The sequence below is a fragment of the Anomalospiza imberbis genome, chromosome 13 (assembly GCF_031753505.1).
Source record: "Anomalospiza imberbis isolate Cuckoo-Finch-1a 21T00152 chromosome 13, ASM3175350v1, whole genome shotgun sequence".
NCBI lineage: Eukaryota > Metazoa > Chordata > Aves > Passeriformes > Viduidae > Anomalospiza > Anomalospiza imberbis.
In genome coordinates, this window is record NC_089693.1 from 5,947,128 (window position 1) to 5,974,067 (window position 26,940).

General features: G+C 52.7%; 1 protein-coding gene across 1 annotated transcript; it reads left to right on the forward strand.

The window, feature by feature from the left end:
- Window positions 1–25,177, forward strand: RGMA (repulsive guidance molecule BMP co-receptor a). The gene is made up of 4 exons (XM_068203671.1): window positions 1–151; window positions 7,230–7,345; window positions 19,212–19,723; window positions 21,970–25,177. The coding sequence occupies exons 1-4, from the start codon at window positions 138–140 to the stop codon at window positions 22,663–22,665; spliced, it is 1,338 nt and encodes a 445-aa protein (XP_068059772.1). The 5' UTR covers window positions 1–137; the 3' UTR covers window positions 22,666–25,177.
- Window positions 25,178–26,940: the final 1,763 nt, after the last annotated feature.

Here is a 26,940-nt window from a genome sequence, read left to right on the forward strand (position 1 = left end):
GGGGCTTTTACTATTTTATTTCGTTTAGGTTTTATTTTATTTAGTTTTTTTATTTTTATTTACCCTTCCTGGAAAAAAAAAATTACAAAAAAAAGCCGCCGCTGCCTGCACCGACCCCCGCGGGGCTGGAGAGGCTGATGCGGCCGTCAAGGTAAGCGGGGCGGGGGCTGGGGCCCCCCCCGGCCGCATGTCCCCCGGCTCCCTGCATGGCCCTTCCTCCTCCGGACCTGTTGAGGCTCCCGGTCCCCTCCTGGCTCCCCCTCCCCGGCCGTTTTTATAAGGAACCTCCATTCTTCCCACTTCCCCTGCCCAGCGCTCCCTGCCCGGCTCGGCGCTAGCTGGCATGCCTGAGGTTATTCATTTATCCTCCCTTCTGATGGTTGCCACTAAAGCTGCTCCCTGCTGCGCTAAGTCAATCGAGTAATTTCTTGCAGACCACTGAGGAGAACTGTAAACATCCTCCCCAATATTTCCCCCTTTCCCGCGGATTGCTCATCCCGGGGCTGATCGCGGTTATCGAGACCGGAGCGGGGACACAAAGCTTTCCCTGAACTCCCCTGGTTGCAAAGTGCTCGGGGGGTTTAGGAGCTCCGAGGTGGGGGGTGACAGCTGGACAGATGTGGGACACGGCTGGGACGGGCACATCTGTGCGCAGGGAGAGGGTGGGCAGCTGGAGTGTGGCAGGGCAGGGGCAGCGACTTCGTTCCTGATGTCCTGAGCCCGTAAATGGCCCAAAACCTCCTCCAGGAGACGAGGAGGACAGAATAAAGCCCCCCGACAGGACAGTTCAAACGCACCAGCCAGAGCAGCCCCTGTCCAAGCTTCCACTCTGGGACATGCACGTTGCCTTTCCTAAAAATTACATATATTTATGGAAACCGGGCTGCGTTTGCAAGACAGGTGCTTTTTGTTGTGGTGGTGGTTGTGAGGCAGGAGATGAAAGTTTGGTGTTGTTTTGATGTGATTCTTGATTGCTGCCTGTTGGAGTAATTGCATCGCAATTGCTCAGAGGTAGAATCAATTTCCCCAAATTGAGATTTTAATGGGAGCTCGCAAGCTGCTGTTATGTCATGTGGTTTAAGGCGGCGTTGGATTGCATTTATTTTATAAACTGGATACTTTCGCAGGCGGCGCAGGGATAACAGCACCACCCAGTGGGGCCACAGCCCCGGCCCAGCCCAATCCCAGTCCAGCCCAGTACCAGCCCAGTTCACCCCAGTCCCAGCTCAGCTTCAACCCTGCCTTAGTCCCAGCTCAAACCCCAGCCCCAGTCCCAGCCTTAATCCCAGCCCAACCCTAACCCAACCCAGCCCAGCCCCGAGCCAGGCACACCCGGGAGGACTCCTAGTGCCAACTCCAAGATGCTCCCCCTTAAGAAAAACTCCCATTTTCGTTTGCCAAAATACCCAGAGAAGTGCTGGATTAAAGTTGTTTAGGTTTGGGGGTTTTTCCCCAGTAAGAAGGAATGTCTCTTTCTCAGATATTCAGGACAAAGTTTTAAATCAGCTGAGGTCACTGTCACTCAGTGTCTCACAACTGAGAACACAGGAAAGGCATCCTGTGTTGGGTTGTATTTCTGGCCACTGCTGCCACGAATTGATAGAAGGAGACCTGGCAAAGGGCAAAGCTGATTTGGTTTCACAGAGCTTTTTCCAGAGGATCCTTCAAACATCCCTTGCTCAAAGGGCTGCAGATGTAGGCTTGCAAACACTCGATGCCATCGCCCACCTTTAAATAGGATCGAGGAGGTGTCCTTAGCTGACCTGTCAGTCAGAGGAGGGGAATCAGTGAGCTATGTTTGCACTTTCTCGAGATGTCAGGAGCTTTTAAAAGCAGCAGAGAAAGACTGTCCCATCACACAGACTGGCTTCTGTCTCTGCTGATAAGCACCCAGTTCTCTGCAATTCTTCTGATGTCCCTGCCCATGGCAGGGGAATCAGAACTAGATGATCTTTAAGGCCCCTTCCAACTCCAACCATTCTGTGATTCTATGATTCTGATCATTTTTTGGCAGTTCAGACTTATCCATCTTTTCTGCTGAGCTGACATTTGGCCATTTGAACTTGCTCTAGGGAACGTCCCAGCCCATCTTGTCTTTTGCTTAGAGGGGAGCCCAGATGTGAAGAAGATTCACTACAGAGATATTACTTGATATCTACCCCAAAGAGGAGACTGGGCCAGGAAGACCAGCTCCCTACAGAGAATTAAATATACAGATGGTGAATTCCAGCCAGCCCTCCAAACACTGCTGAAGAAGGGATGGTTACATGCTCCCATGTGTAGAATTAGGCCTCATCCCCCCCAGGGCTTTGCAGGCAAGGGAAAGGGAAAGAGAGAGACACAAATGAATGTTACAAATTAAAAAAAAAAAAAAAAAGATGTGATGAACTCTATTTGCCTTAAAATATCCCTGCTTGTTTTGCTTTCTGTCATGGGTGAGACTGTAAGTTTTCCACCAGCCCATCTACCCTTCCCCTTATGCAGCCTGGCTGTTTTTCAGCATTTAGAGGTGATTTTTATGGCTGTGGGCTTGGAGCAGGCAATTTGAGGAGAGAAGGTTACCCACTGTGATTTCAGTGGGGGTTGCTGATAATCAGTTAATCTGCAGATGTGAGGATGCAGGTCAACAAAGAGTTCTTACATTTCATTTACTGGTGGCACAAAGCTGTATTTTTTTTCCACCTCTCACAACTGGCCTCTTTTTACACAGCCAGGTTGGTGAGGCTGATATTCACAGGGGCAGCTGTGGGAAGGAGGATTTAGATAAACCAACAAACTCCTCTCTGCACTTTGCTATGCAGGAGTGGGTCGCTCCTCAAAGCCCAGCTCTGTGCCATCCCCTCTGCCTGCCCCGTCCAACTGATGCCAAAGTTCAGTGCAGGGCACTAAAGAGATCTTGGGGGGACATTTTCCTGCTCTATCTGCAAGGAAGCATTGGGAGGGAGGGGCGTTTGGATGAGTATTCAGCAGCTTTGGGTGCACAGCTCAGAGACAGCAACTGCTTGGTCAGCCAGGGAAACTGTAAAATGATAAAAAAAATGGACTGATGAGTAAAAGGAAGGTCTTTAAATTTAATTGCTGATATCAGAGGTGCCTATTACTGCATAAAGATGTTGGGGTATTTTTGGTTCTTATTCAGAGGGTTTTTTTTCTTTAGTGAAGTTTTTTTCTTTAGTTCAGTGCACAAATGTTTGCTTTTATTTTCACAAACATTTTGGGATCAGTTGTCAAACTTCTCCAGGCAACAACTTGGGGGTTTCCATTCCAAACTTCCTTTCTTCCTCCTTTAAGGAGCAGCTTGCTTTTTGCTGCTCACCCCAAACACATACGTATCCCTGCAGAGCGTTTCAGGATTAGCTTCCTGCAGGAGTGATTATGGCTTATCCCAGACAGGCCATGAGTTGAACACCGTGTCCTAAGGCAGAGCAGGAGTATGGAGATAGTGGTGTGACAAGTGGCCACACAGAAAGTTCATGGGAGAGTCAGGAGCAGACCAGGAGCTCCGACATCCACTCCTCTAACTACTAGTTGCAGCCCTCAGAAATACCCATGTTTACTGTTTTAGCCATATAATTACAGGTAGCGAATGATTCCATTAGGAAGGCTGTAAGGGGAGCCCTCATCTGCAAACCTCTGGGTTCAAATCAGCCACATTCACTCAACCCCACTGAAGCCCACAGCCACGCAGGGCAGAGAAAAGGAAAGTTCAGCCCAGCTATCCCAGCTGAGCGTCCCATGGGAATTGTGACTCCTCCAGCATCCTGCAAATACCTCGGAGAAGGCTGTGATTTGTATGTCACCCCTCCGCAATGACACCAAACACTGCAACAACGTGCAGATGACCACGGAGGTGCCTGTGCCCTGGAGCTGGGCTGCTGCAGTGGTTGCATGTCAGCGGTGGGTGGTTTCCCACATTCTGTTTGCACGGAGCTCAACGCTGCCTGAACAGGGAGTCCTGGATGGGCTTTGAGAAGGAAAGAAGTTGGGGGAAACGAAGCAGCTCCGCATTTCCAAGCCTAGCTATCCCCATGAAGCAGGGCACAGATCCGAATTTCACACAGCCTCTGATTCAGTAGGTGATTTAAAGTCCAGAGCTTTGATTCAACTAAACAGAAAGGTGAAGTTTATTTCTAAAACGTGTAAGGGGGAGCAGGATTTCAGAAACACACCTTATTTGGGGCCTTTTCCTCCCTGAAGCTACGGTTTGGACACATCTGTTGTTTTCTCCAGCGAAATCCGCTGCTTTGATCAGTGCCAAGAACAGCAATCCCATTTGCAATGCATGATGCAACGGAGCAAAATCAAGGAGAAATTTTTACAAACTGGAGCCAGGGGCACCCGACCGTTGCTTTATGGCAGCACAGTTTTCCCTACACCAAGGGCTGAATTTCCATCAAGGGTCTTATTTTAACTATAATGCCTCAGACTGGATTCCAGGCTATCGTTGCAATGTGTCAGCCTGCCCCAAAACAGCAATACCAAAGTGGTGCTTTAGGTCAAACCATCAAAGCAGCCTCGCAGCAGCTATTTAACAGCTGGGTTTTAAAAGTTCGTAATTCAGATGGGGTTTTTTAGTTAAACAGATCATGTTAGATGTCATCAGTCAGGATAACAGCAGAAATTATGTTTTTCATTTTGAAATAAAAGTAAAAGTTGCGTTGCAAGAGGAGAGGGTGGGAGCAAGAGGAAAGGATTTGAGGTCTGGAACCCCATCCCCTGGATCTCCCCCCCGCCCTTTCCTGGGCTCTCCCCAGCTCACAGACCCTCCCTCTCCTACCCCCAGGCCCCTTCCAGCTCCAGCTGCCTACACATCCCATCAGCAAGCATTTCTTCTTGGGTGGTAGGAGCAGCTGGCAGGGTTTGGACATATTTGCCCCTGTTTGACATCCCCCACAAAGAGGTGCTTCGAGTCGGCGTTCCTCCCACACTGCCTCTGCTACAGGTCTGGATCCGGCCTGCCAGCTTTCATCTCCTGCCCAGCTCTGCCCACTCTGGCAGCTCCTCTGCACACAGAGCTCCCTCTGACTTTAGTGGACACCGTTTGAGAGCAGCTCTAGGACCAGCAGGACCAAGACAGATATTCCGTTAGGCAGGCAAGGCCACAGGATTTTTGGATCCCATCTGGGTCCCAGATGGAAAAGCTGCAGTGTTTTAATTCCTGTTGCAGCCAGGATAAAGCCCCAGAGAAGCTCCTCCTTCATTTGGAGGCATGGGGGTTCGCTCCCCTCATGGAGAAATAGATATGTGTTAAAAGATATCTTTGCTTCTTGGATATTTATTCCCATCTCCTCTTCCTCTTTCTGTTTGTTATTTGATATTCGTTGTACTGGATCACAGATTCAATCTGTGACAGGGAGGAGATCCCAAACTCTTATTAGAGATTTAAGCCACAGTCACTCAAAAAAGCATCTTTAAGGATGATATGAGCTAGAAGAGGAGGTTTCCAAGAATAATTAGAAGAAAAGTCTAGGCGTATCCCAGCCTATACCAACCTGCAGGAGGAAAGTCACATGGTCTTACAGAGTTGGGAGATGGGTGGTGTAAAACAACCAGCATCCTTTTATTCTTTGTATAAGAACCCCAAAAGAAAGGAGATGAAACATCCGGATGGCAAGGGGACACACCATCAAAGGAGAGCTAATGATCCAAAACACGGAAGTTATTAAAGCCTACACCCATGGGCACCCTCATTCAGAAGTGGTCTTAGTTCACTGTGGCTAAAACATCCCTCAAGGGAAATTTTTAAGAGATCCAAGCTAAGTGGATGCCTTCCTCCTGGCCTAGCCCTCTCATGGGTGGCACAGACCCTTGGGATGGTGGGGATGCAGATCCAATCTGCTCACCTCCGCACACTGTAGCATTGCAGGAGGAAGAGAAGAGCAGGATCTTGAAACCCAGCAGGCAAATGCCTGTGCGCTCCAAGCTGCTGCTGCATCTGATGGTCTGTGAGCAGGCAGGGTTCTCCCAGGGCTGGTGTCTGCCTGGGACTGCCCAGAGGGTCTCTGAGGGAGGCTTAAAAGTGAGAACCTGGGACAACCCTACCAACATAATTGGTGAGACTTTCCCCCAGTGAACTTCCAGGTCTGTAAGTGGGCTGGTGGTGCAGAGGAGGCAGTGGGGGTGGTCCTGAGTGAGTTTAGGTATTGTTACTCATCTCCATCAGTCCTTGGTGGCCTGGCAGCTGGTTTTGGGTACCTGACAGTCATGCCCCTATGTAAGAAGTGCCAGTCTAATGATAAGGATCTATGAGACTTGCTGTTTCTGAGTCACCTGGGGTTACTTCACCGCTGCCAGTGCAGGTGCGGGTGAATGACCTGGAACTGTTGTGAAACTCTCACCTACCATGGTGCCAGGGCTGGGAAGACATGGAGGAGCTCCATGTGCTGTGGGGACGCCACCCCCCACCGGGCTGGAGACCTCAGTGTCGCTATCACAACCCCTACCCCACACCAGCTGCCTAAAGCCTCCCTGCCTCAGTTTCCCTCCTCTGCTGAACAACAGCCCCTTTACCCCAGACTGCTTAAGTTTTGGGCCCAGGATCCCAGGGCCAGGTTACCTTGTTCTTTGGATCAAAGGGCTCTTGGTAGGCCCATGGGAGACGGGCAGGGAAGGCACAGTGGGTGCTGAGACCCGATGGGGTGGGAGGAAGACCCTCTCCCAAACTGCCACCGAGCTGCGATGATGGCACACATCAAGAGCCCTCTCCGTTACCCATCCTGCGTGAGACCACCGCCACCCCCTTCCCCCGGGGCACGGGAAAGCTTGGCAGCTCCGTCCCCAGCTCCATCCCCCCGGCCGGGCTCTCCCCGGCTCTTTCTCCCCGCTCCCTCCCTGCCCGGCTCCCATGGCCGCGGCCGCTCCCGCCCCTTCCCGCAGCATGGCCGGGGAGGCGGGCGCGCTCGGAGGAGGAGGCGCACAGGAGGATGCAGGCATTGGGAGGCAGCGGGATGATTGATGGCTGGGGCTGGGTTGCAATGGGAGGGGACGGAGAGGAGGAGGAGGAGAAGAAGGAGAAAAAGTCTGTGTAATCTTTCAGTGCAGAGCCCGGAGCTGGGGCCGCCTGTGTCTGCTGCGCTCTCCGGAGCCATGTGGGGCTTTTGATTTCATTTTTTCCCCCAAGTTCTTTCGATTGATTTATTTTTCCCTTTTTTCTCCCCTCTTCCTCTCTTCCCTTCTCCTTTTTTTTTTGTTTTTGTTTTTTTTTTTCCCTTTTTAAACTCTTCTTCCAGGGAGAGGATAGTGGTTAAAGCTCGAGCTGGATGGATGGGTATGGGGAGAGGGGCAGGATCCACAGCCCTGGGACTTTTCCAAATCCTCCCTGTCTTTCTCTGCATCTTCCCTTCAGGTAAGGAACAGCCTCTTTATTTTGCAGACTTTTTCCTTGTGTTTCTGGCAGCCCTTGGATCGCCGCCCCCGTTCCCCTGTCCCTGGGCCTCTTTCCCTCTCCCTCTCCTCGCAGCAGTTTGCCACATGTTTAAAATAAGCAAGTGGGGCTCAGTTTTGGTGCGTGCACCCCCAATTCCCCGTTCCCCAAGCAGTTGCGGTGGGTGTTTCTCCTTGACCTCATCTTCTTTGTCTCCCCGCTCCTCATCCCACAAGGAAGGAGATGGTGGAAATCAAAGCGGCGAAGGCAGCCGGGAGGTGTTCCTGACAGCGCCAGGTTACCTTGTTCTGCCCTTCCCGGGTGCCGCGAAAGGAAGGGGGGACACTGGTGGGGTGACCCACCCATGAACACCCCCAGCCGAAATTTCTGCCGTGAGAGCGCTGGGCTCCACGCTCCGAGCCCCCGCGGAGGGCAGAGCCGGGGAGCGGTCGCGGAGGGGCTCGGGGGGGTCGTTGCGGTGTGATTTGGGCTCGATGGGGGCCCGGGGGCCGCACGGCCCCGGCGGGGGGAGCGCGGCCGCGGGGCGCACCTGGGCGGGCGGGCGGGGGATGCGCGGGCGCTCCGGGCGGCCGCCCCTTCTCCCTCATCGCCCCGCGGCTCTGGGGGCTCAGCAGCCTCGTTTGCTTGGAAAAACTTGCCCTGGCTGGGCTGGGAGCTGTTGGGCTGTCCGAGGGCGGGATGGCAACCAAATGGTCCCGCGAGCATCGGCACCCCCGGCCGGCCGCTCGCACCCGCCGCGGGGCTCGGCCCCCCCGCCGCCCCCGGCCCCGATGTTTGTATTGTGTCAGAAAAGGGGAGAATTTCAGAATTACAGCTGAAAACGCCATCTGTTTCCAATGAATCCCCCATAGTTTTTCACAATGTTTTTGGCAGATCTCTGCCTGCAAATTCCTTCAAGCCCTGAGTGCTTGTTTTTGTTGGGGGAGGGGAAACCCAGTCCACAGAGGCGGATTTGTTCCTTCCAAAACTCTCCAGTTTCTTTACCTCTTTTTTTTTTTTTTTTTTCACTTGCAAGGGGGGAAAATGGAGAGAAAGCAGAAGGGAGAAAGGGAGATTTAAGCCTTAAGAGTGTTTCTTTCTCCCTTTTTATTTTAGTAAAGCTTTCATTTAAAAAAAAATCAATTTATTAATTTTAAATCGCCTCTGCCTTTCTTTTGCATAACCGTAGGTGAAGTAGTCTTGCACACACATGTAGGAAATAAATAAATAACTGCTTTACGCCCTTCCTCCCATCTTTGCCCTCTTCGCCCTCTTCCAGGAAGATCTTTCCAGCGCTGCCCTTAGCACTGAGGTGTCTCTCTGGACCCCAGTTCTCCCATGAAACTTCCCAGCAGGCTGGAAGCTGAACCCCCTGGGGTTTTTTTTTTGTTTTTTTTTTTTTTTTTTTCTGGAAACTCTGGAGCTGCTCCCGTATGTGTTGCTTAACGCCCTTTTTGGAGCGGTTGAGTTGCAAAGCGTCGAGGCTGTGAGATTTACGGTGCAAGAAAGAACTTGATAGGAGATCTGGCTGGCTGCTTTGTTTGATTCTCCCTTCAGCAGTCAAATAAGGTGCAAAGAACTGGCAGAACGAGGCGATCCAGAGCCCGCGGGAGCGGGGCGCAGGCGGAGACGGGGCTCCCCGTGCCGTGGGCTGGGAGCAGGCTGGGGGCTTTTTTGAAAGCTTTGTGGGTGGGAAGGTAGGGAGAAGGGGGGATTTATTCCCTGCCATATCCTTTTCCCCCTTTTTCCCTATGCTTCCTGGGAATTTGTGGGTTCCCAGCACGTTCCCGGCTTTGCACCCCTCCTGGGAGCCCCAGGTGAGCAGGGCCGCTGGAGGCTGCCCAAGCGGGCTCTCGGCGTGCCAGATCAGTGCCTTGCCGAGTCCTGCCCTATTTATTTATTTGCTTAACCCCCCTACGCTCACAGCCCGGGCTGGATTCCCGCTTGTGCTGCTCTCACACTGATGGCTTCGCCCTGCTGCCTCCTGGGCAGAGCCCACCATCCAGTGCCCTTGGGCTGGGTGCTCTGGCCGTAGGTCAGGGTGACCGTGAGGCAGCTGGGGAAGGAGGTCTGGGCAGAGCGCGCCACTGCTGACAGTTTCCTTGGCAGAAATTCTCCTTGGAGCTTGTGCCAAGTCCCAGTGTTGGATGCTCATGGGTGCTCTCCCAGCTGAGACCCTGATCTCCTGGCTGAACCAAACCTGTGCCTCCCAGTGCAGGCTGTGCTTAGTTTTCTTGCAAATCCTTTTGTACTTCCAAGATCTGGCCCTGGGTGTTTTTGCCCCAGGTGTGGCAGGCTCAGGTTTGCTTTAGCTTTCCCTTTTTGTTTCCAGCTTGGCTGTTTTGGCTGTAATACACTCCTGCCTCCATAAGAATCTGGAGTTTTCTGCTCATGGTCCATCCAGGCAGTGCAGTGGTTTTCAGATAAGGATCCAACCCTATTGGAGGTGTATGGGGTAGTCAAGAAATTGCTTTTGTCTCAGCAGCAGGGAAGTGATGGCAGCATTAAGCCAAAATTGAGATGGGGCCTTAGAGGCTAAAATAACCCCCATGGTGCTGTGAACATGGAGCCCATCCTGGGGAAGGTAGAGGCAGGGGAGGAACGCGCCTGTGCAGGATATTGTCAGGGCAAAGAAGGGAGGGATTCAAACGTAAACCTGGAAATATTTTGGCTTCCCTGTTTTGTTGCAAGCTTGGAGCTGGTCTCGTACTTGGAACAGGGAATTCTCTGCCATTGCCAGCAAGGCACGTTGTGGGGCTGGAAGGAGGCGCCTGGTTTTTATTGTACATGGGATGGATATGTTGCTTTTTTCCACAGAAAATAGTGGAATTCCTGGCCCTTGGTTACTGGACACAAGGCAATGTTACGAGTGACTTTGGGTTTATCATGGGAACAGTGGAGGTTTCTTTCTCTGTGGCCTGGACAGCTGTGCTGAGTCGGATGTGCACATGAAAGTGCTCACACGGCTGGGCAACCATAAAAACTTCCTGACCTGGGGGCTCTTCTTGGACTCTGCCCTGACCTGCTGTCCCTGGAGAGCCAGGCTGTGGCCCCAGTGACAATGAGTTCTGTGGTCTCTCTGCTGGCTCCCTGATGGGCACATCCCATAAAGCATCCGTAGGCTCTGGCACGGCAGTGTGTGGCCCAAGCAAGCTCCTCCTCAGCCCTTCAGTCCTTCAGGGGATCCCACAGCCAAGCCCTACTGCTCCCAAAGGATAAGTGTTGGTGAGACAGCGAAAGAGGTCAAAGATGGGGGCTTTTGATCCATCTGGATGAGTTTGATTTGGTCTGATTTGCTTTTCCTGTTGGAGCAGACACCAGACTTGGAGTAAGGGGGAGTGTAGGAACCCAGGACCAAAAGAGCCTCAGGGTCCCAGGTGGTTTGAAGGGGGCTGGGGTGAGCTCAGAGCTGCTGGAATACAGGAGTGATGTGTGCTGGGGTGACTGAGAAGGGTTTTTGGGGAGGATGGGGGTTGTGTGGAGATGTGGCTGTGGTGGGCAGGTGAGGGGGTGCCCTGGCCTGTGTCTGGCTGTCCTTGCAAATCCCATCCTGATGCCACAGATCAGGAGTGAGCTGTGCAGGCAGGGTCCTGCCTGACCATGCACAGCATCCAGAGTGCACTTGTTAGACAAGAGCTCCTAAATGCCTTTAAAAAGCTCTGTAGCCTGCACTTGGCAGCTACTGGGATGAAAAGAAGAGGATATTTATTCCCTTGTCTGTGAGCTCTCAAAATAACAGTGCGTTCGATTGTAGCCTCAAGATTGCTTTGCACTCAAGTGCAGCCCGGCTGAGTAAATCACTGCTCCACCAGCTGAAATTCCTGCAGCAAGGGGGAGAATTGAATTATAGCCAACTGCAAAACCAGATGCCATCCCCTTGATGAAGTCATCGGGCTCTCACTGCAGAGAACAAGCTGGCTCCGACACACACAGAGCCCTGGTAGGCACAGACTGAGCTGCTCTGTCTGACAGCCTGGCCGTGGTGTGTGGGGTGGCCAGGGTCTCATGTCCCCGCAGTTGCAGGGACAGCAGGTCCTTCAGAAGGGTGTCGATTCCCACTTTGCACTACACGAGCATCCAGAAGTGTTTGGCCATTCAGTTCCAGCAAGCAGAGCTGTCCCTGACGTACAGGTTTTATGGGTCAGGCAGAGAGCAAGCTTCACTTGAGGCCAAAGAATTTTCTCCTCCCTTGGTTTCCTCTCCTTCCTGGACAGCTGTTGACTTTGGTCCCCAAGGCCTTAGTAATGATCTATGGCATTTTGGGTTTTGGACAAGCTACCTTTTTCTCTTGCTGTGTGACACACTCCAGCTGGCCCTTTCTGAGATGACAAGGCCATGTGGCAGGACATGACTCTGAACTTTGCCAGCCCACAGTGATGAGAAAGCATCACTGTGCTGGGATACAAGTGGGGGAGCAGTGGGACTGGGGGAGTGGGTTCCAGTTAGAAAGTTACTTTTTCTTCTTAAAATTAAAACCTGAGTCCAGGAGAGGCAGCATTTAAGAATAAATAAACCTCTGAAAGTCTGTGGCTGTGAAAGATGAACAGTTACTGTGGCTTCCATGGGGTATGAGCAATAGGGAGGGAGTCTGGTGCTGGGTGGGAGCCCAGCCTGCAGGAACGGATCCACAGGGTCCCCTGCATCCCCAGGTGGGGCTCCAGAATCAGTCAGGTGTCTTGATGGGCTTGTGGGGCTGCTGCCTTCCAGCCGGGCAGCTGCCACCCCACGCCCTGCGCAAGCCAACGCCTCCGATTGAGATGCCGCAATTTTTTGGCAGACATCTGATTGTATAAATTTGCCTCATCCAGATTTATGTGCTCCGGGCTTTTCTCCATCTCCTCGTTTTGTATCTCATTTACCTCTGCGTTTGAAGGGTTGAAATTTCACAAGAGCACAGTGGGGATGATTATTCCTAGAGGGAATCCACACCTGTGAGCAGAAAGCGTTTCCCTGCCAGCCCTGCCGCGGCCTGGGCGAGGGGGAGGAGGGCGAGGGACCCGCTGCCACACCTGGGGGCCCCCGGGCACTGGTGGGTGGCAGCGCTGCCTTCAAAGGCACCCTGGGAAAACAGCTTTGGCGTGGGGAGAGAAATGTCTGCTGGAATCCTGAAACACTCGGCAGTGGGGGTGGCTGGCACAGGTGACCTTGTGCAGGGACCGCTTCTCCAGAGGGATGGGGACATGAATGGTGGTGGCTGAGGAGGAAGGTGAGGGTGATGCTTCATGCAGGGCATGAGAGTGCAAATTCACCTCTCTTCCCACGGCAGTCATCTTGAGTGAAAACCTTAACATTCTTCAGTGTCCTCACCTCTAAACTGGACCATTTGCCTGAGGAGATTTACCAGCTCTTGGGAACTGTTGGTGAAAGTGTCCGGGTGCACTCCCAATGGAGAAAGTCAGATGTGCAGCTCCAGAACAGCTTCCTAGCCTGCAGCACACTGTGCTGCTGGAGAGCCAGCTTTGTTAGTGCCCTTCTGCAGAGGAAGAGTCAGATCACTGCCTTATCGCTTCCCTCCCTGCTTATCCTCGTCCACCGGCTCGTGGAGGAGTAAAACCTGCATCTTCTGAGCCACCCACTGGCACTGCTTCCTCTGAGCAGGCAAAAGCTCAACAGCTGTGGCAAGGCAGCACTAAGGCCCAAATCCCAGGAGGAAGATTCAAGAACAAAGTCAGTGACTCCGTTGCTGCGTTGTGTGTTGCGCTGGTTCCCCCTCTCAGCCCATTGCGCCTGCTGAAGTCCCCAAGGTTTGCTGGTAGTTCTCAGAGCAGCACGGCCCTGGCTGGCAGCTCTGGTTGGTGCCCTCTCCGATGGTGTCTGCTCTCCCTTCTCCCTGCACATGGATGCTGAGGTGAGCCTGGAGGAGCAGTGCTGGCTGGGGGGCTGGGGAGAGCTGCCTTGGCTGGCGCGGAGCATGCCGGGCCAGCCGTAAGCTGAGTCTGGAGCCAAAAGAGCTGACTAAGTGACAGGAGCGATCAAGGGCTCCTTCGGCAGCGTGCAGCAGTTTGTGCTGTAGCTGGTGAAGACACTGACTCTGCTGGTTTCCTGCCTGTACTTGCCCTGTGTCTCTGTGATGCCTGCAGAGGAAAGATGGGGGGCCGTGAACTCGGTGCTGAGGACAGAAAGGAGTTGGCCATGGGCAGGTCCTCCGGATGATTTAGCGATTGACATGGGCTAAAAAGAGAAAAATCTTTCTGTGTCCCTCTTCTGACTTCAAGGAACTGGTTTCTCCTTCCACCAGCATCCTCTTGAGCAAGACAAGGACTGGGTTAAAGGAAGCTGCATGGTTTGAGGTGCACTCTGGGGTACATCTAGAATCACTTTATCGTACGCAAAGTAGGGCGTTTGCCTGGATTTAATGCATTTGCTGATTTTGCCAGTGGAACGAGCACATAACCCCGGCCCCAGCGTGGAAGGTGGCCCCTCCGCGCCAACCTCCCCACGCACACCCTTGCAAAATACGAGCCCCAGCTCTTTAAGAGAGTCAGGTTTATTTTTCTCCTTCAGTCCCCTCCTCCTGGTCCTCCCCCCACTTCAGTGCAACTGAAACCTGATCTAATCCCTTTGCACATGGGTAATTTATTGGTCTATTGGGCTTTTCTTGATGGCAAATTGCATTGTCTTTCTTCCTGGGTTGAGGCTTTGGAGCAGTTTGCTGCATTCCTGCAGCTCTTTTCTCAGGGCTGATCTTTCACACCCCCTCTGAGCACAGTCAAATCAGTTTTATTGGGCCTCTTTGTTATGCAAACAAGGCAATAATAACCAGGCTATTATTCTGCAAGATTGTGCTTGATTAACAGTTCAAAGGAGGTCGCTGGAAGAGCCCGGCGCTGCCTTCCCGCACAAATCCTTTCACCGAGCTTGGGTCAGGTGGCCCTTGGCTCTTGCTCGCCCCACGGTGCCCCTGGGGCTGCGGAGAGCTGTCCCTGCCCGTGACACCCCATCCATCAGGGCTGCACCGAATCGCTCCTTTCTCTCCCTGGCGTGACAAGGCGCCGGCTGATCCGTGTCATAAAATAGAATCACAGAATGATTTGGGTTGGAAGGGGCCTTTAAAGGTCACCCTGTCCAATCCTCCTTCCAAGGACAGGGACCTCTTAAATATCTCCGGGGATGGGGCAGCCACCACCTCTGTGGGCAGCCTGTGCCAGTGTCTCAGCACCCTAACTGTAAAAAAGTTCCTTCTTTGTGTCTAATCTCACAACCCTCGTGGGCATCAAGATGTGGGTCCAGCATGGCCACCATGAGGAATGGCTTATGGGGACAGCCCCTGGGACAGGAGCAGCACGAGGGGCTGGGTACGAAACACAGTGTTCATTCCCTCCGTTTTTGCTTGGGACTCCTGATACCTTGCTGGAAGCAATCCCTTGTGCCATGGTTTTAAGGAGCAATAAGATTTTTTTTTTTTTAAACTCTTCTGGGTTCATTTTGATGCTGGTGGTGACTGCTGTCTGCCTGTGAGCAAAGCAGCCCCCATCTCCTTGAAGCTGGCAGATGTTGCTGGTATTTAGCACCTTGGAGAATCGTGCCTTTCCTATTGAGGTGTCAGCATAAATATGTTTATTGAGATTACTTAAATAAATATGTGTTTAGGAGCCTAAGTCTGGGTGCTCAGATCTGAGGCCAAAGGTAATTACGTTTTACTGTGTTCTCCAAAAAGGCCCTTTACTGCATGTGTGAGGCTTGCACATCTACACTTCAGTCCATGTATTTGGAAAAACGCGGGATGATGTATTTGCATCACATGTGGGTGATGAAATACTTTCCAGCCCGTTAGGAACCAAGAGGATATTAAAAAACATTGCTTAGCAGTGAACACTTTAAAATTAACAGGTCTGGTGCATTCAAGAGTCTTAAAAGAATTGGCTTTTGCTTACAGAAATTAATTTCCAGTAATTCTCTTTGTTCTAGGAATTACAGGAGAATAGACGAAATGTTGGTTTTGTGCTAATTTTCTGTAAGAGCCTGATTTGGGTAAATGAAATCCAGGTTACTTGACACCCGCTGAAGGGAGAATAGGGGGGCAGTGATAATGAAATGCTGTTAAAGTTAGATGTGTGCATGCATTTGAACACTTAATTTGACATCAGGTAATGCAGTGTACTGATGGTGAGGGCAGAGCGGTGGGACTGGGGTCGGGTGATTCCCCAGAGCCCTGAGTGTGTGTTCGGTGGTCCATGGGACGTTGCTGAATGGAGGACCCTCAGGAAAAGGTCACAATTCATTCATTGCCTGCTCAATGCCATGTCCTGGTTAAAGGGCTGACCTCAGGAGAGTTGAGAGCTGTCTTTATCCCGTGTCCTGTCGGGGTGGTAGGCTGTGCAGGAAACAAGGCTGCTGGAGGGAGATCTGGTGGTGGGGCTGGGCAAACACCTTCCAGCGAGAACTTAAAAGTGCAAACCGTTTAGCTTATCTGGAGGATTGACAAGGGACTTGATTGCAGTGTGTAAATATCTTTGTGGGAAACACACTCGTTACTAACGGACCTTTTACTGCTTTGGAGAAAATTGCTGGTTCTTTTTATGTCCTTACAATGAAGTCAGATAAAATCCACTTAGAAGCAAGACCCGTGTTTTGTAAAGGTGATAAACTCCTGAAACAGCCCGCCCGGGGTGGCTTTTCAGTGGCCACAGACCTCAGGAGTCCTCTTGGGAAGTGTCCCTGAACAAATGGGGGGATATGGGAGGGGGCTATCCTAGTCCAGGTGGTTTTCTGATTTTTATTTTTTTTTTCTGGCTTTAACTTTCTGAAACCGTTGGTTTCAAGATAACAAAGGAAATTTTGTTCTCTGGTTTGAGTGGCACCAAGGCCTTGAAAGAAGACCATGGGGGAGGGTTGGGAGGTGGCTTGGAGGGGTTGAAGTCACCTGTGTGTGAGATGAAGGCTGCTTTGCCATGGACGAGAAATCACCCAGACCTGGGGATGTCTCACAGATCCCAGGAGAGCCTTGCTGGGTTCCTGCTTGAGAGGGATTTGTTTCCATGCTAAGTCATCTGTGGTTGAAAAACAGAACCATTGTGAGTCGATGGAAAATAGATTATGCGAAATTGAATAAACATCGTTTCTTGGCCAGGGTACAAATGAGCCTGCACCACTGTGCCAAAGCTGCTGCCAGAGGGGACGAGGCAAGGCTGCTTGGGAGGGGTAAGGGTCGTGTTTGCTCTCCTCCATAGCCTTTGTCAGCTGTGGTCCCTCCCCAGCAGCATGAGGGATTTGCCACGAGGGTGGCTGGGGAAATGTCCATGGCAAAGGCCAGGCGTGAGCGGCCCCGCTCACACACCGCCCAGCGCCGGGGCACCTGGATTTGGAGATTTGGCCTTATATGGGGCCCTGAGCGAAACAGCCAGAAGGGGACGGGTGCCAAAAGTGGAGCGATAACATCTCAGAGCAGAACGCTCCCCCTTCAGGCGCAGGGAGGAAGGAGATGGGCTTCCCTGCCCTCCTTTTGGTTGGGATTTTTTAATTGAGTACCTTAAAAAGTCATGTGTGACCCCGGGCAGGGCAAGCAGTGAGGGATGCTCAGCACCAGGATGTGCCCAGCGCTGGATGTTGGGCTGTTCAGAAGGGCCCTCTCTGTCCCTAGGCAGCCACAGCTCACGCCTGCATCTCCTCATCCAAGCAAGTGAAGCAAGTCCTTAAAGAGCAAGAGGCGGTGGATTTGTTCCTATTAAAAAAATCCTCTCTACGCAGCGGCTGAAGGGCTGGAGCAGGCAATGCGCTGCAGCCAGCACTCTGCAAGCTGCTCCCTGCATGGGATGCTTTGTGTAGTGCATCCTGGTGCCTTGCTGAGCTGTGGGGTGTGTGGCTCCTGCCTGTCCAGGGATGTGTCCTCCAGCTTCTCCTGGGGTTGTTCGGGCTGCAGTAACAGCACCTTCTGCCACGAGAAACCCCAAGGCATCCTCAAGCTGTACATTAGCATAACAACTAGGAGAGCAATGACTTTAATTGGCTGATGCCACAAAGGTTTGTGATAACCAGCAGTGGTGGCACTGGTCACACTCCTGCGTGCTGTTTTGACTCCTGCCTTCCATTATGACAGTCCTGGAAAACCACACTCCTGGGATGAACGAGAGAGGGATGTGGAATAAATAATATGTTTAAATTTGACCCATACATGCAGAAGACTTAGCAGAAACATGAGCCTATGTCCCAGATCAGAACCTTGTTGTTGAGTCACCTCTGGTCAATGATGAGTTAAAGGCTTTCCACAGAGCTTCTTGCAGGTTTAAGTGGGACGCTGCCAAGACCAAACAGCTCCCGGGTTCTCGGTGCTGTTGCTAGCATCTGAGTTTATTAAACATGAATTTTAAAACTCTGAGGAACCTGTCACCATTTCCTATTTGCACTTCAGTCTTCTTGGAAGCAGAGAGGAGACTGGCTTGTTTCTCACAGCTGAACTGCTCTGTGTTTTATAGTCTTAAGTCTCCCTTTCTGATTTTCCAGCACCAACTCTGTTTAAGTTTCCAGCACTGTGATGTTTAAAACTCAAACATACTGTTTTCCCTGAAACAATACTGGGTTTTGTAACTTTCTTTCTAAACAAATCTGAGATACTTTTGGCACAGATGCCCTCATAAGCTCCTTCTAAATAAGCCCCAAGACAGGAATATATGGGTACGCCTGCAAAAGGCACCATGAAAGCATCTGGAAATGGTGGGGCTTGTCTTCTCCTCCTCCTGCTGCCTTTTCTGCCTGAACCCATCCTGTTTCCCGGCGCTTTGAGGGGGTCGATTAAGAGGAGAGGAAGGAAAATGCCATGAATTTTAAGTAGTGTGAGCCTGGGTTCACCCAGCAAGACTCCAAATTGGCAGGGGCAGAGCAGTGTCTGCGACATTCGATGATGGCCATGTGCTTTTCACACAGCTGCTTTCAAGTCTCCACACACACTGCTCTCAGTGTGGCTCCAGGGAAGCCACACTGCCCCAGGGAGCAGACGTTGTGTGTGGGGGGAAGAAACAGGATCTGAATTTTCTTTGCCTTCCTCTGCCTTGCCAGGAAGCACCAGGGCTGCGGCTGAGCCCGGCAAAGGCCCTGCAGCCTCTTGCTTCGCCTCTGCCTGGGCAGCACACGGCAGGTGGGAAGGGAAGGCGGGGGCTCGCTGGCATCCCCGCACCTGCTGTGCCGGTTTTTCTCCTCCACCTCTTGTTCTCTCTCAGCGGGCCGTGGTGGGGAACGGGCTCCCAGGGCTGGGCAGAGCTGCACAGATGTCAAGAAGGAGTTTTTTTGGCTCCTGCTTCTTTCTGGAGGCACAGGGACAAGTGCTGCACCGTCACTGCTGTGGCGCTGGTGATGGTGGATGGCCTCTGGCTGTGCTGCAGGGTGGGTCATGGCACTGCTCCTGCTCTAACCTGGGCACAGTGGTTGTGATGCTGCTCTGTTTTCCCAAGCCCATAAAGAAGGAAAAGGGAGAGAGCTTTGTGCTGGTAGAGATCAGTCTGGACACTGTAACTCACGAAGCACAGAGCTTAGAATGTCAAACCCTAAAAGGGCATTAGAAACCCCATTGCATCTCCCCCCGCATTAATGATCCTCCCTCATCACTCCTTATGAATATGTTGCATTCTTCCACACCATGGTTTCCCCCCATGATCATTCATCTAAAGGCTGGATGTTCTTTCCCTTTTTGGCTTCAGCTGGGGCAGATCCTGTTGGTTTCTTTGGCTTTGATGCGTGAGAGTTGGGTCATGTGAGAGGGTCACGTCTGGTGAATGAGGCCCTGTCACGCGGCCGGACCGGTGTCATGAGTTTGGGCAGCGGGAGGAGGACGTGGCCTCTGGGTGGGCTAGAGTTGGGCATCCCACCCGCGGGCAAGCCAGCACTGACCCCCTTGTGTTCTCCTGCCCTCCCGCAGTGACATCTCCATGCAAGATCCTCAAGTGCAACTCTGAGTTCTGGGTGGCCACGTCGGGCTCGCACCACCTGGGCGCGGAGGAGGCGCCGGAGTTCTGCACGGCGCTGCGGGCCTACGCGCACTGCACGCGCCGCACCGCCCGCACCTGCAGGGGAGACTTGGCCTACCACTCTGCCGTGCATGGCATAGACGATCTCATGGTGCAGCACAACTGCTCCAAGGATGGCCCCACGTCCCAGCCCCGCCTCCGGACATTGCCCCCCGGGGACAGCCAGGAGCGCTCCGACAGCCCCGAGATCTGCCACTACGAGAAGAGCTTTCACAAGCACTCGGCCACCCCCAACTACACCCACTGCGGGCTCTTTGGGGACCCCCACCTCAGGACTTTCACGGACACTTTCCAGACCTGCAAGGTGCAGGGGGCTTGGCCGCTCATAGACAATAACTACCTGAACGTGCAGGTCACCAACACGCCGGTGCTGCCTGGCTCCTCGGCCACCGCCACCAGCAAGGTGAGCCTTGTTCCCCTGGACAGAGGTGGGCGAGGGCAGAGAGGCTTCAGAGCAGCCTTTCGTTCCTCCGTGTCTTCCCCCATTTCCGCATCTCCTTGGGGAGGGTAAGACAGAGCACGAGCTCCTCTGAATTTGAATGTCTGGCCCTCAATATCAGATGTCCATCCTTTTTTTGTCCCCAGCCTTCACTGAAATGCGGTTTCTTGTTGAGCACATCCAGCCCCATCACAGTGAGCAGGCTGAGGTGCTGCACCTCAGGGGGCCTTCATGGCCAAGCCAGGTATTGCAAATTAGGAGGGCTCCCACCTTGGGTCTCCAGGTTGCTGTGAGCAGCCAGATCAGGAATGATGCTGGCACCTCCTGGGGGACCCCCACAAGCAAACCCAGGAGTGCCCTCCAGGGAGGATCCAGCTTGCAGGAAAAACCTGGAGGGAGCTGAGCTCCTCACACTGCCTTCCCCTCTACCCAGGCTTGTGATTGTCTCTGTGGTTTGCAGCCAAGTCAAGACGTTTTGTGGGGAACAGTCTGTTCTGGAGGTGCTTTGACAGACTAAATAAACATCCTGAAGGTACAAGGCAAACAGAAAGCCCAAGTGAAAATGTGCTGCTGTGATACAGCAGGACTTGTGTGTCACAGCCTCAGCTTCAGGAGGGACCTGGAGCTGAGGAACTGGTGTGCTGTCCCTGGTGCACAAGCTCTAAAGCTAACAGGGCACTTTTTGTGCCAGACAAAAAGGGAGGCTCAGCAGGAGGCATCCTCTTGCTTTTGGAAAATGTCCTGTCCCACCATGTCTGGGAGTTCTGCTTCTCCCTGTGTGTGGGAATAGGAGAGAAGGACGTGTAGAACAGGGGCTGCTCCTCTGCTCTGGATGTCACCCCTTTATCATGAGCTGGAACTGGCAGTGAGGTTCTGACCTGTCCCAGATAAACTCTCTAAAAGATACTTAATGATGCTCTGATGTCCTTACCTGCTAAAAGACATCAAAACCTGCTGAAGCTTGCAAGGAAGTCTGGCTTGAGGAAAGTGGTCCTTAAGGATCCCAGGACCTGCTGGGATCGCAGGATCACCATCTTAATTGAGCCTTTTATCTGCCTCACAGGCTTGTGGTGAGGAGGGATTAGTCATGAGATCTGCAGCGTGAGCTGTGGGAAGCACTGCTGTGGGCACTGTGCTGCTGGAAATGATGGGAGCACTCAATCCTTGGGGCTCTTTGTGTTCTCTGCTCTCTTCTCCAGCCCCACCCTGCTCTGGCCAGGTCTCAGTCTCCCCCTTCATGGGGCCCACGTGGCAGGAGGTCCCCTTTGCCACTTCTTCCTCATGGGCAGAAAGGTGCAAGAGCAACTCTGCAAGAGCTGAAAGAGGAAACGTAGTTTGTACTGTTTGTACATGCAAATTCTACTCATTTTCCTCCCCAGGTCTTCCCTCCAAAAGCCAGGCCAGCAAGGGAAGAGCAAGCACTGTGAGGTCCTTCCGCTGGTGGGGGGTCTGTGTTTGAGCCCAGCCAGGGGTGAAAGAGGCTCGTTGGGCTATGTTTGTGTCATAGAATCACAGAGTCATTAAGGCTGGGAAAAATCTCTTAAAATCAAGTCCAGCCATTAACCCAGCACTGCCAAGGCCACCACGAAGTCACCCCTAGAAGGGCCATCCTGCTGGAACAGGCTGAACACTGTGTGCCTGTGGGGTTGAGATGGAGCAGGACATGTTTGAGGGCCCATGGGAGAAATCCTGTTGGTCTGCAATTGGTTAGGGAAACAAATTGGTCCAGCCCTTGGGATGTAAATGTCATGGGAGTCAGAAGAGAAGCTCCACCGCCTCCAAGGGAGTCAGGGCTCATCCCTGCTGCCATCTGCCAGCCCTGGAGGCGAGGCAGTGCTGCGTGCACGGGCATGCTGCCACAGGCCTGTGAGTAGGGATACTCCACCCAGCTCCAGCTGCAAGGAAGCTCCTGTGCTGGGCCTGGAGATAACAGGCAGATCCAGGTGGTGCATTCAGTCAAGCCTCTGGCTCTTGGATCTCTACGCAGTGTCTTCACCCTTTGGCTGGAGCAGGATCACCATGTCTGGGGGGCTAAAAGTCAGGGCCACTTCTTAGGATGAAGGACCATGAGCCTGAGGGTCACGCTCCTGTCTGGACTTGAGCATCCAGCCCTTCCACCTCCCACCCCACTGCTGTGTGTTGTCTCAGGTGGCTGTGTGCTCTCAGGTGGTCATCACTGGCTGTAACCATGCTCCTTTCCTCCCCCACAGCTCACCATCATCTTCAAGAGCTTCCAGGAGTGTGTGGATCAGAAAGTGTACCAGGCAGAGATGGACGAGCTCCCCGCTGCCTTTGTGGACGGCTCCAAGAATGGAGGGGACAAGCACGGAGCCAACAGCCTGAAGATCACAGAGAAGGTGTCGGGCCAGCACATTGAGATCCAGGCCAAGTACATCGGCACCACCATTGTGGTGAGGCAGGTGGGGCGGTACCTCACCTTCGCCGTGCGCATGCCGGAGGAGGTGGTCAACGCCGTGGAGGACCGGGACAGTCAGGGCCTCTACCTGTGCCTCCGTGGTTGTCCAGTCAACCAACAGATTGACTTCCAGACCATCCGCTCGGCTCAGGCCACGGAGGGTCGTGCCCGTAGGAAGGGGCCCAGCCTGCCCGCCCCCCCCGAGGCCTTCACCTACGAAACGGCCACGGCCAAGTGCAGGGAAAAGCTGCCCGTGGAGGACCTCTACTTCCAGTCCTGTGTCTTTGACCTCCTCACCACGGGGGATGTCAACTTCATGCTGGCTGCTTACTATGCCTTTGAGGACGTGAAGATGCTTCACTCCAACAAAGACAAGCTGCACCTCTATGAAAGGACACGGGTTTTGACCCCAGGCAACACAGCTCCCACGGGAACACATCCCACCCTCTGGGTAGCACTGCTCTGTTTGTGTTGGTTGTGCTTGTTATAGAGGTTTGCTCCTTCACACCTTGGACAGAAGGGAAAGGGGAGCAGGAGGCAACCAGGGATGAGATGCAGGTGTTGAAAAACAAGAGGTTGGACATCAGAGCCACATGGGTTGTCCTCAGACCTCAGTCTCTCTCTTGGTGCAAGTCCTCCACCTTCCCAGCTCTTGCCTGGGAGGAATGTGCTGCCAGTGGGACCAGTCAGGAGTTTTTGCTGGACTGTACCTTGTCTGGACCTTCCTCACTTCCCCCTCCTCCTGCTCCCATTCGAGTGGGTGCTGGGGAGCCCTTGTAGCTACTCTGCTTGTAGCGCTCCCCTGGTCCCAGCCGTGCACGTGGTGACTGTGACACTGGCGTGTGTGAACATGGCTTTGTCTGCAGAGAGCAGAGCCCATGAGGAGGGCACGGAGCAGTGAGACAGGACCAAGCCTGGCCAGCACAGCAGGGCAGGATGTCCTGCTCACTGGGGCTGGGCTCGGCTTTTTGGCACGTCCTGCTCTGCCCACAGTCCTGCTGTTGCAGAAGGTAGTGCAAGGGGCCGAAATGGTGGGCAGTGATCCCATGCTTGCTTGGCTGCTGGTGCCAGGCAGCTTCTGGGTGGAGGGAGGACATGTTCCTCAAGCCTTGGCCTGCATTTTTTGTGGTTCAAAGGCATCCCCTATTTTAGCCAGTTCACCTGGCTGATTCACTCAGTAGTTTTACTCCTGTCTCCCTTGTCTCTGCCTGGACCTACCGTGGACTCTTGATGGCAATGGGAGAAACCTGGCCAGTATTCAAGCGGTTTCTGCAACTTCTGCCCAGCATTGGATGAGTTCCTCACACCATTCGCTCTCTGGTTCCCTGAAACTGGCAGCAGTGTGGCTGCTCAGTGGGAGACCCAACCTGCACCTCCCTCCAGCCCCTTCCTGCCTGTGGCTCGGCCTGGCCCAGCCCTGGGATGGAGCAGGAGCGTGGTGCTCTTTTTTTTTTGCTGCTAGGTCTCTGCTCTGCTCCCCATCCTGGGGCCGCGACTTGCAACCCCATTGCAGACCAGTTGCACCTTAAGCCCTTTAGGGCTTGAATCAGAAATGGGGCAATGTCAGAATTCAGCCAGGAGATGGGATGCAGCAGAGGACCCCCCCCAGCTGCCTCCAGATGTCTGTTCCCTGCCTCAAAACCATCAATAATCTCCTTCCCCCACCATGTAGTGCTGCCCATCTCCTCCACTCCATGTTCCTCTGTGGTTCACCCCATTGCTCACTGAACAAACATCAAGACCACCTTTGGTCTGCGCCTTCAAGACCTCCTGGTGGGTTTCCCCCACCTTTCCTCAGGGGGAAGTTCCCAGAAACTAGCCCCAAACACATGTCACACTTGGGGGCACCTCCTGCTCTCAAAAGGGAGGTCTCTGGGCGTGATGAGACAAGCTAGCACCAAAAGAGGTGGGAACAGGCTTGGTTTGGCAGTCTGAACTGGTGCCAAGAGGCAGCCTGGTGTAAATACTGAACATGACTATTCATTGTGTCCTTACAGCTCTAGAGCTCCATTTGTAAAGCAGCAGAGAAATGCAAACTTGTGTCAATTGATGTAATTTATATTGTCTCTTTAATATATAGAGCCCTGGCATTGATCTCGTGTGACTGTACAGATGAAAAGATGTAATTGGTTTTTAAATGTTTAAGGAAAGAAAAGAAACAAAAAGATGTGTTTACTACTTTGTTCCTTGCTTTGTTTGCTGATGCCCCAGATACTCTGTTTAGGGAGATGTTGAAATAAGGATATCACAGTTCGGAGGTGCTGAGAGGAGCAGCCACTGGACCACGGCACCGGACACTTTCATTTCCCAATGCACTAATGCTCAGCCAGGCTGATTTGGACTTTCTGTTTCATTTGTTCTAGAGAAAACAAATTTTAATCTTCCCTAGAAGTTTAAAACCCACCTTTTAAGAGCCAAAACCTGTTTCTGGGCAAAAAAGAGATTTACCCCACAGCTAAATGCAGCTGTGCACAGCCTCCCTCTGAGCACAAAGCACTGCTTGAAAGCTGCCTGAGCTGGCCCAGCCACAGTGTGCCAACAGGTCAATAATTCCCTTAAGACCTCCCCTTTCCATAAAACAATCACCCCACGGCACAACACGCTGTGGTTTAGGGACAGCTTCCATCCAAGGCAAGTCTGGTTATGGCGTGGCTCATTCCCTCTGTCCAGGTGGGCGCTCCAGTGGTGGCTGATGGTGTGAGGTGGTTGGGGTATCCCTATTTTAGAAGCAAACAGTGAAGCACTTTATTTTGGTTGTGTTTGACCCAGTTCTGGTTAAAGGTGAAGTGTGGCCAAGAAGGACCCGATACTTGGAAACAAACAAAACAAAAAAAAAAAAACATAGGCAAAGGGGGGGCATTCTGAAAAGGCCCTCCCAGCTCCTCCCTGTGCTGAGACCCACGGGAGTGTCACCGCGTGTAAATACTGTAAATTATTTATTGAGAGAAACACAAGTAAAGTTTGAGGTTTTTTTGACAATAAATGAGTGGGTCTCACTTTGTTCCCCGTGTGTTGGTTGGATGCAAGTGTTGCCCCATTTCTGCACTCATTCCAAAGCAGCTCTCTTCCACCTGAAGGACCCTCTGAGAGCTCATTTCTGTCCTGAATTCTGAGAATTTCACACTGGAGTTCAATTTATCTAAAGCCAAAAGAGAAAATTACAAAGGGGATGGGGGTGAAAATATAGATAATAAACCATTAGAACCTTGCCTCGCCGGGAAGGGAGATGTGCAGCAATGGAGTCCAGGTGGGTGCCACCACCCTTCCCCTGCTCACCACAGCAGATTGAGGTGTACAGCCCGGTAATGGTAATTCCTCCCTTTTGTTGGGCAGCTCTCCTGTCCCAGCTGGGTTTGTTGCTGCCCTCTAATGAGGAAAAACAAAATTGCATTTTTTTTTTCTGTTAAAATTTTCTGGTTTTGAAATCTGAAGGTGCTCATTGTCACAGGGAGATGCTGAGGGCAGGTGGGACACCCACACCAACTCAAAGCACACATTATTTGGCTTAAATCTGTGCAATGATGCCCAGCACCAGAGATGTCATTGACATCTGGCCTTCCCCTCCTTCAAAGCCCAGAGAACTGGCAGCATTTGGAAAGAGCCAAATCAACTTCCTCTGCCATTCCTTGCATGAGAGCTCAGGTTTAGCCATATGAAATTGCTAAACCTGAAATGGCTAAACCTGAGAACTCCTCTACAAAGTGCCCAGAGTGCAGGGGCCAGGGGTCTCCCTCACTGAGTGTTCTGCCAGGAGGTCACAATGGTCCCCTGCTGTCCAGCCTGGGACAGTGAGCAGGCAGCCCCTGCATGTTCCAGTGGGACCAAGTGCTGATGTGAGGGAATGGTGACCCCTGAGGCATAAGGATGCCCTGTCCCCATTATCCACACAAGGCAGCAAAGCATCCCCAGGAGGTAAGTGGGGAAGGCACAGGCTGTGCAGGGACATTGGTGGTGGCCTTGTGGTTCAAATTGCTCTCCAGACCATGTTCAGGGCTGGTGAGGGGGCTGTGCCTGCGGGATCCTGGGTCCCATCCCATCACTGTGATGAGCAGCAGCTCAAGTGCCACCACCTGGGGTCTGGGGTGGGTTTCCAGCCCCATTTTGGCTGGGCCTGCCTATCCTCTGGCCTTTGGCCACTGTCTTGGTCTCTGAGCTTCATGTCTGAGTACTTGGGGTGAGCCAGGACCAGCTGTCCAGGAGCAGCCACAAGTGCAGAGTGATGTTGTTCACCAAAAATGTGCTTTTTGCTGGGAATCAGCTCCCTCTAGAGGGTCTGCCCCAGTGTAAAGCACAGCCCTGTCCCCTCACTGGTGTGGGTGTCACAGCAATCACCACCATCCGTACCGGTACCAGTGTCACAGCAATCACCATCGGTACCGGTACCAGTGTCACAGCAATCACCATCTGTACCGGTACCAGTGTCACAGCAATCACCATCGGTACCGGTACCAGTGTCACAGCAATCACCATCTGTACCGGTACCAGTACCATTGTCACAGCAATCACCATCGGTACCGGTACCGGTGTCACAGCAATCACCATCTGTACCGGTACCGGTGTCACAGCACTCACCATCTGTACCGGGCCCCGTGTCGAGCAACTCCCTGAGGGCTCCCCTGGCAGGGGGAAACCCTCTTGAAGCAGTTCTTGTCAGGAAAAGTAGACACAGGGGACTGTTTTGGTCTTCAGGTTCTTGTTTTATTGTCATCTTATCAAGACTTCAGCACACTGTCTGCACCCAGACCTTGCATGCGTGAAAACAGCA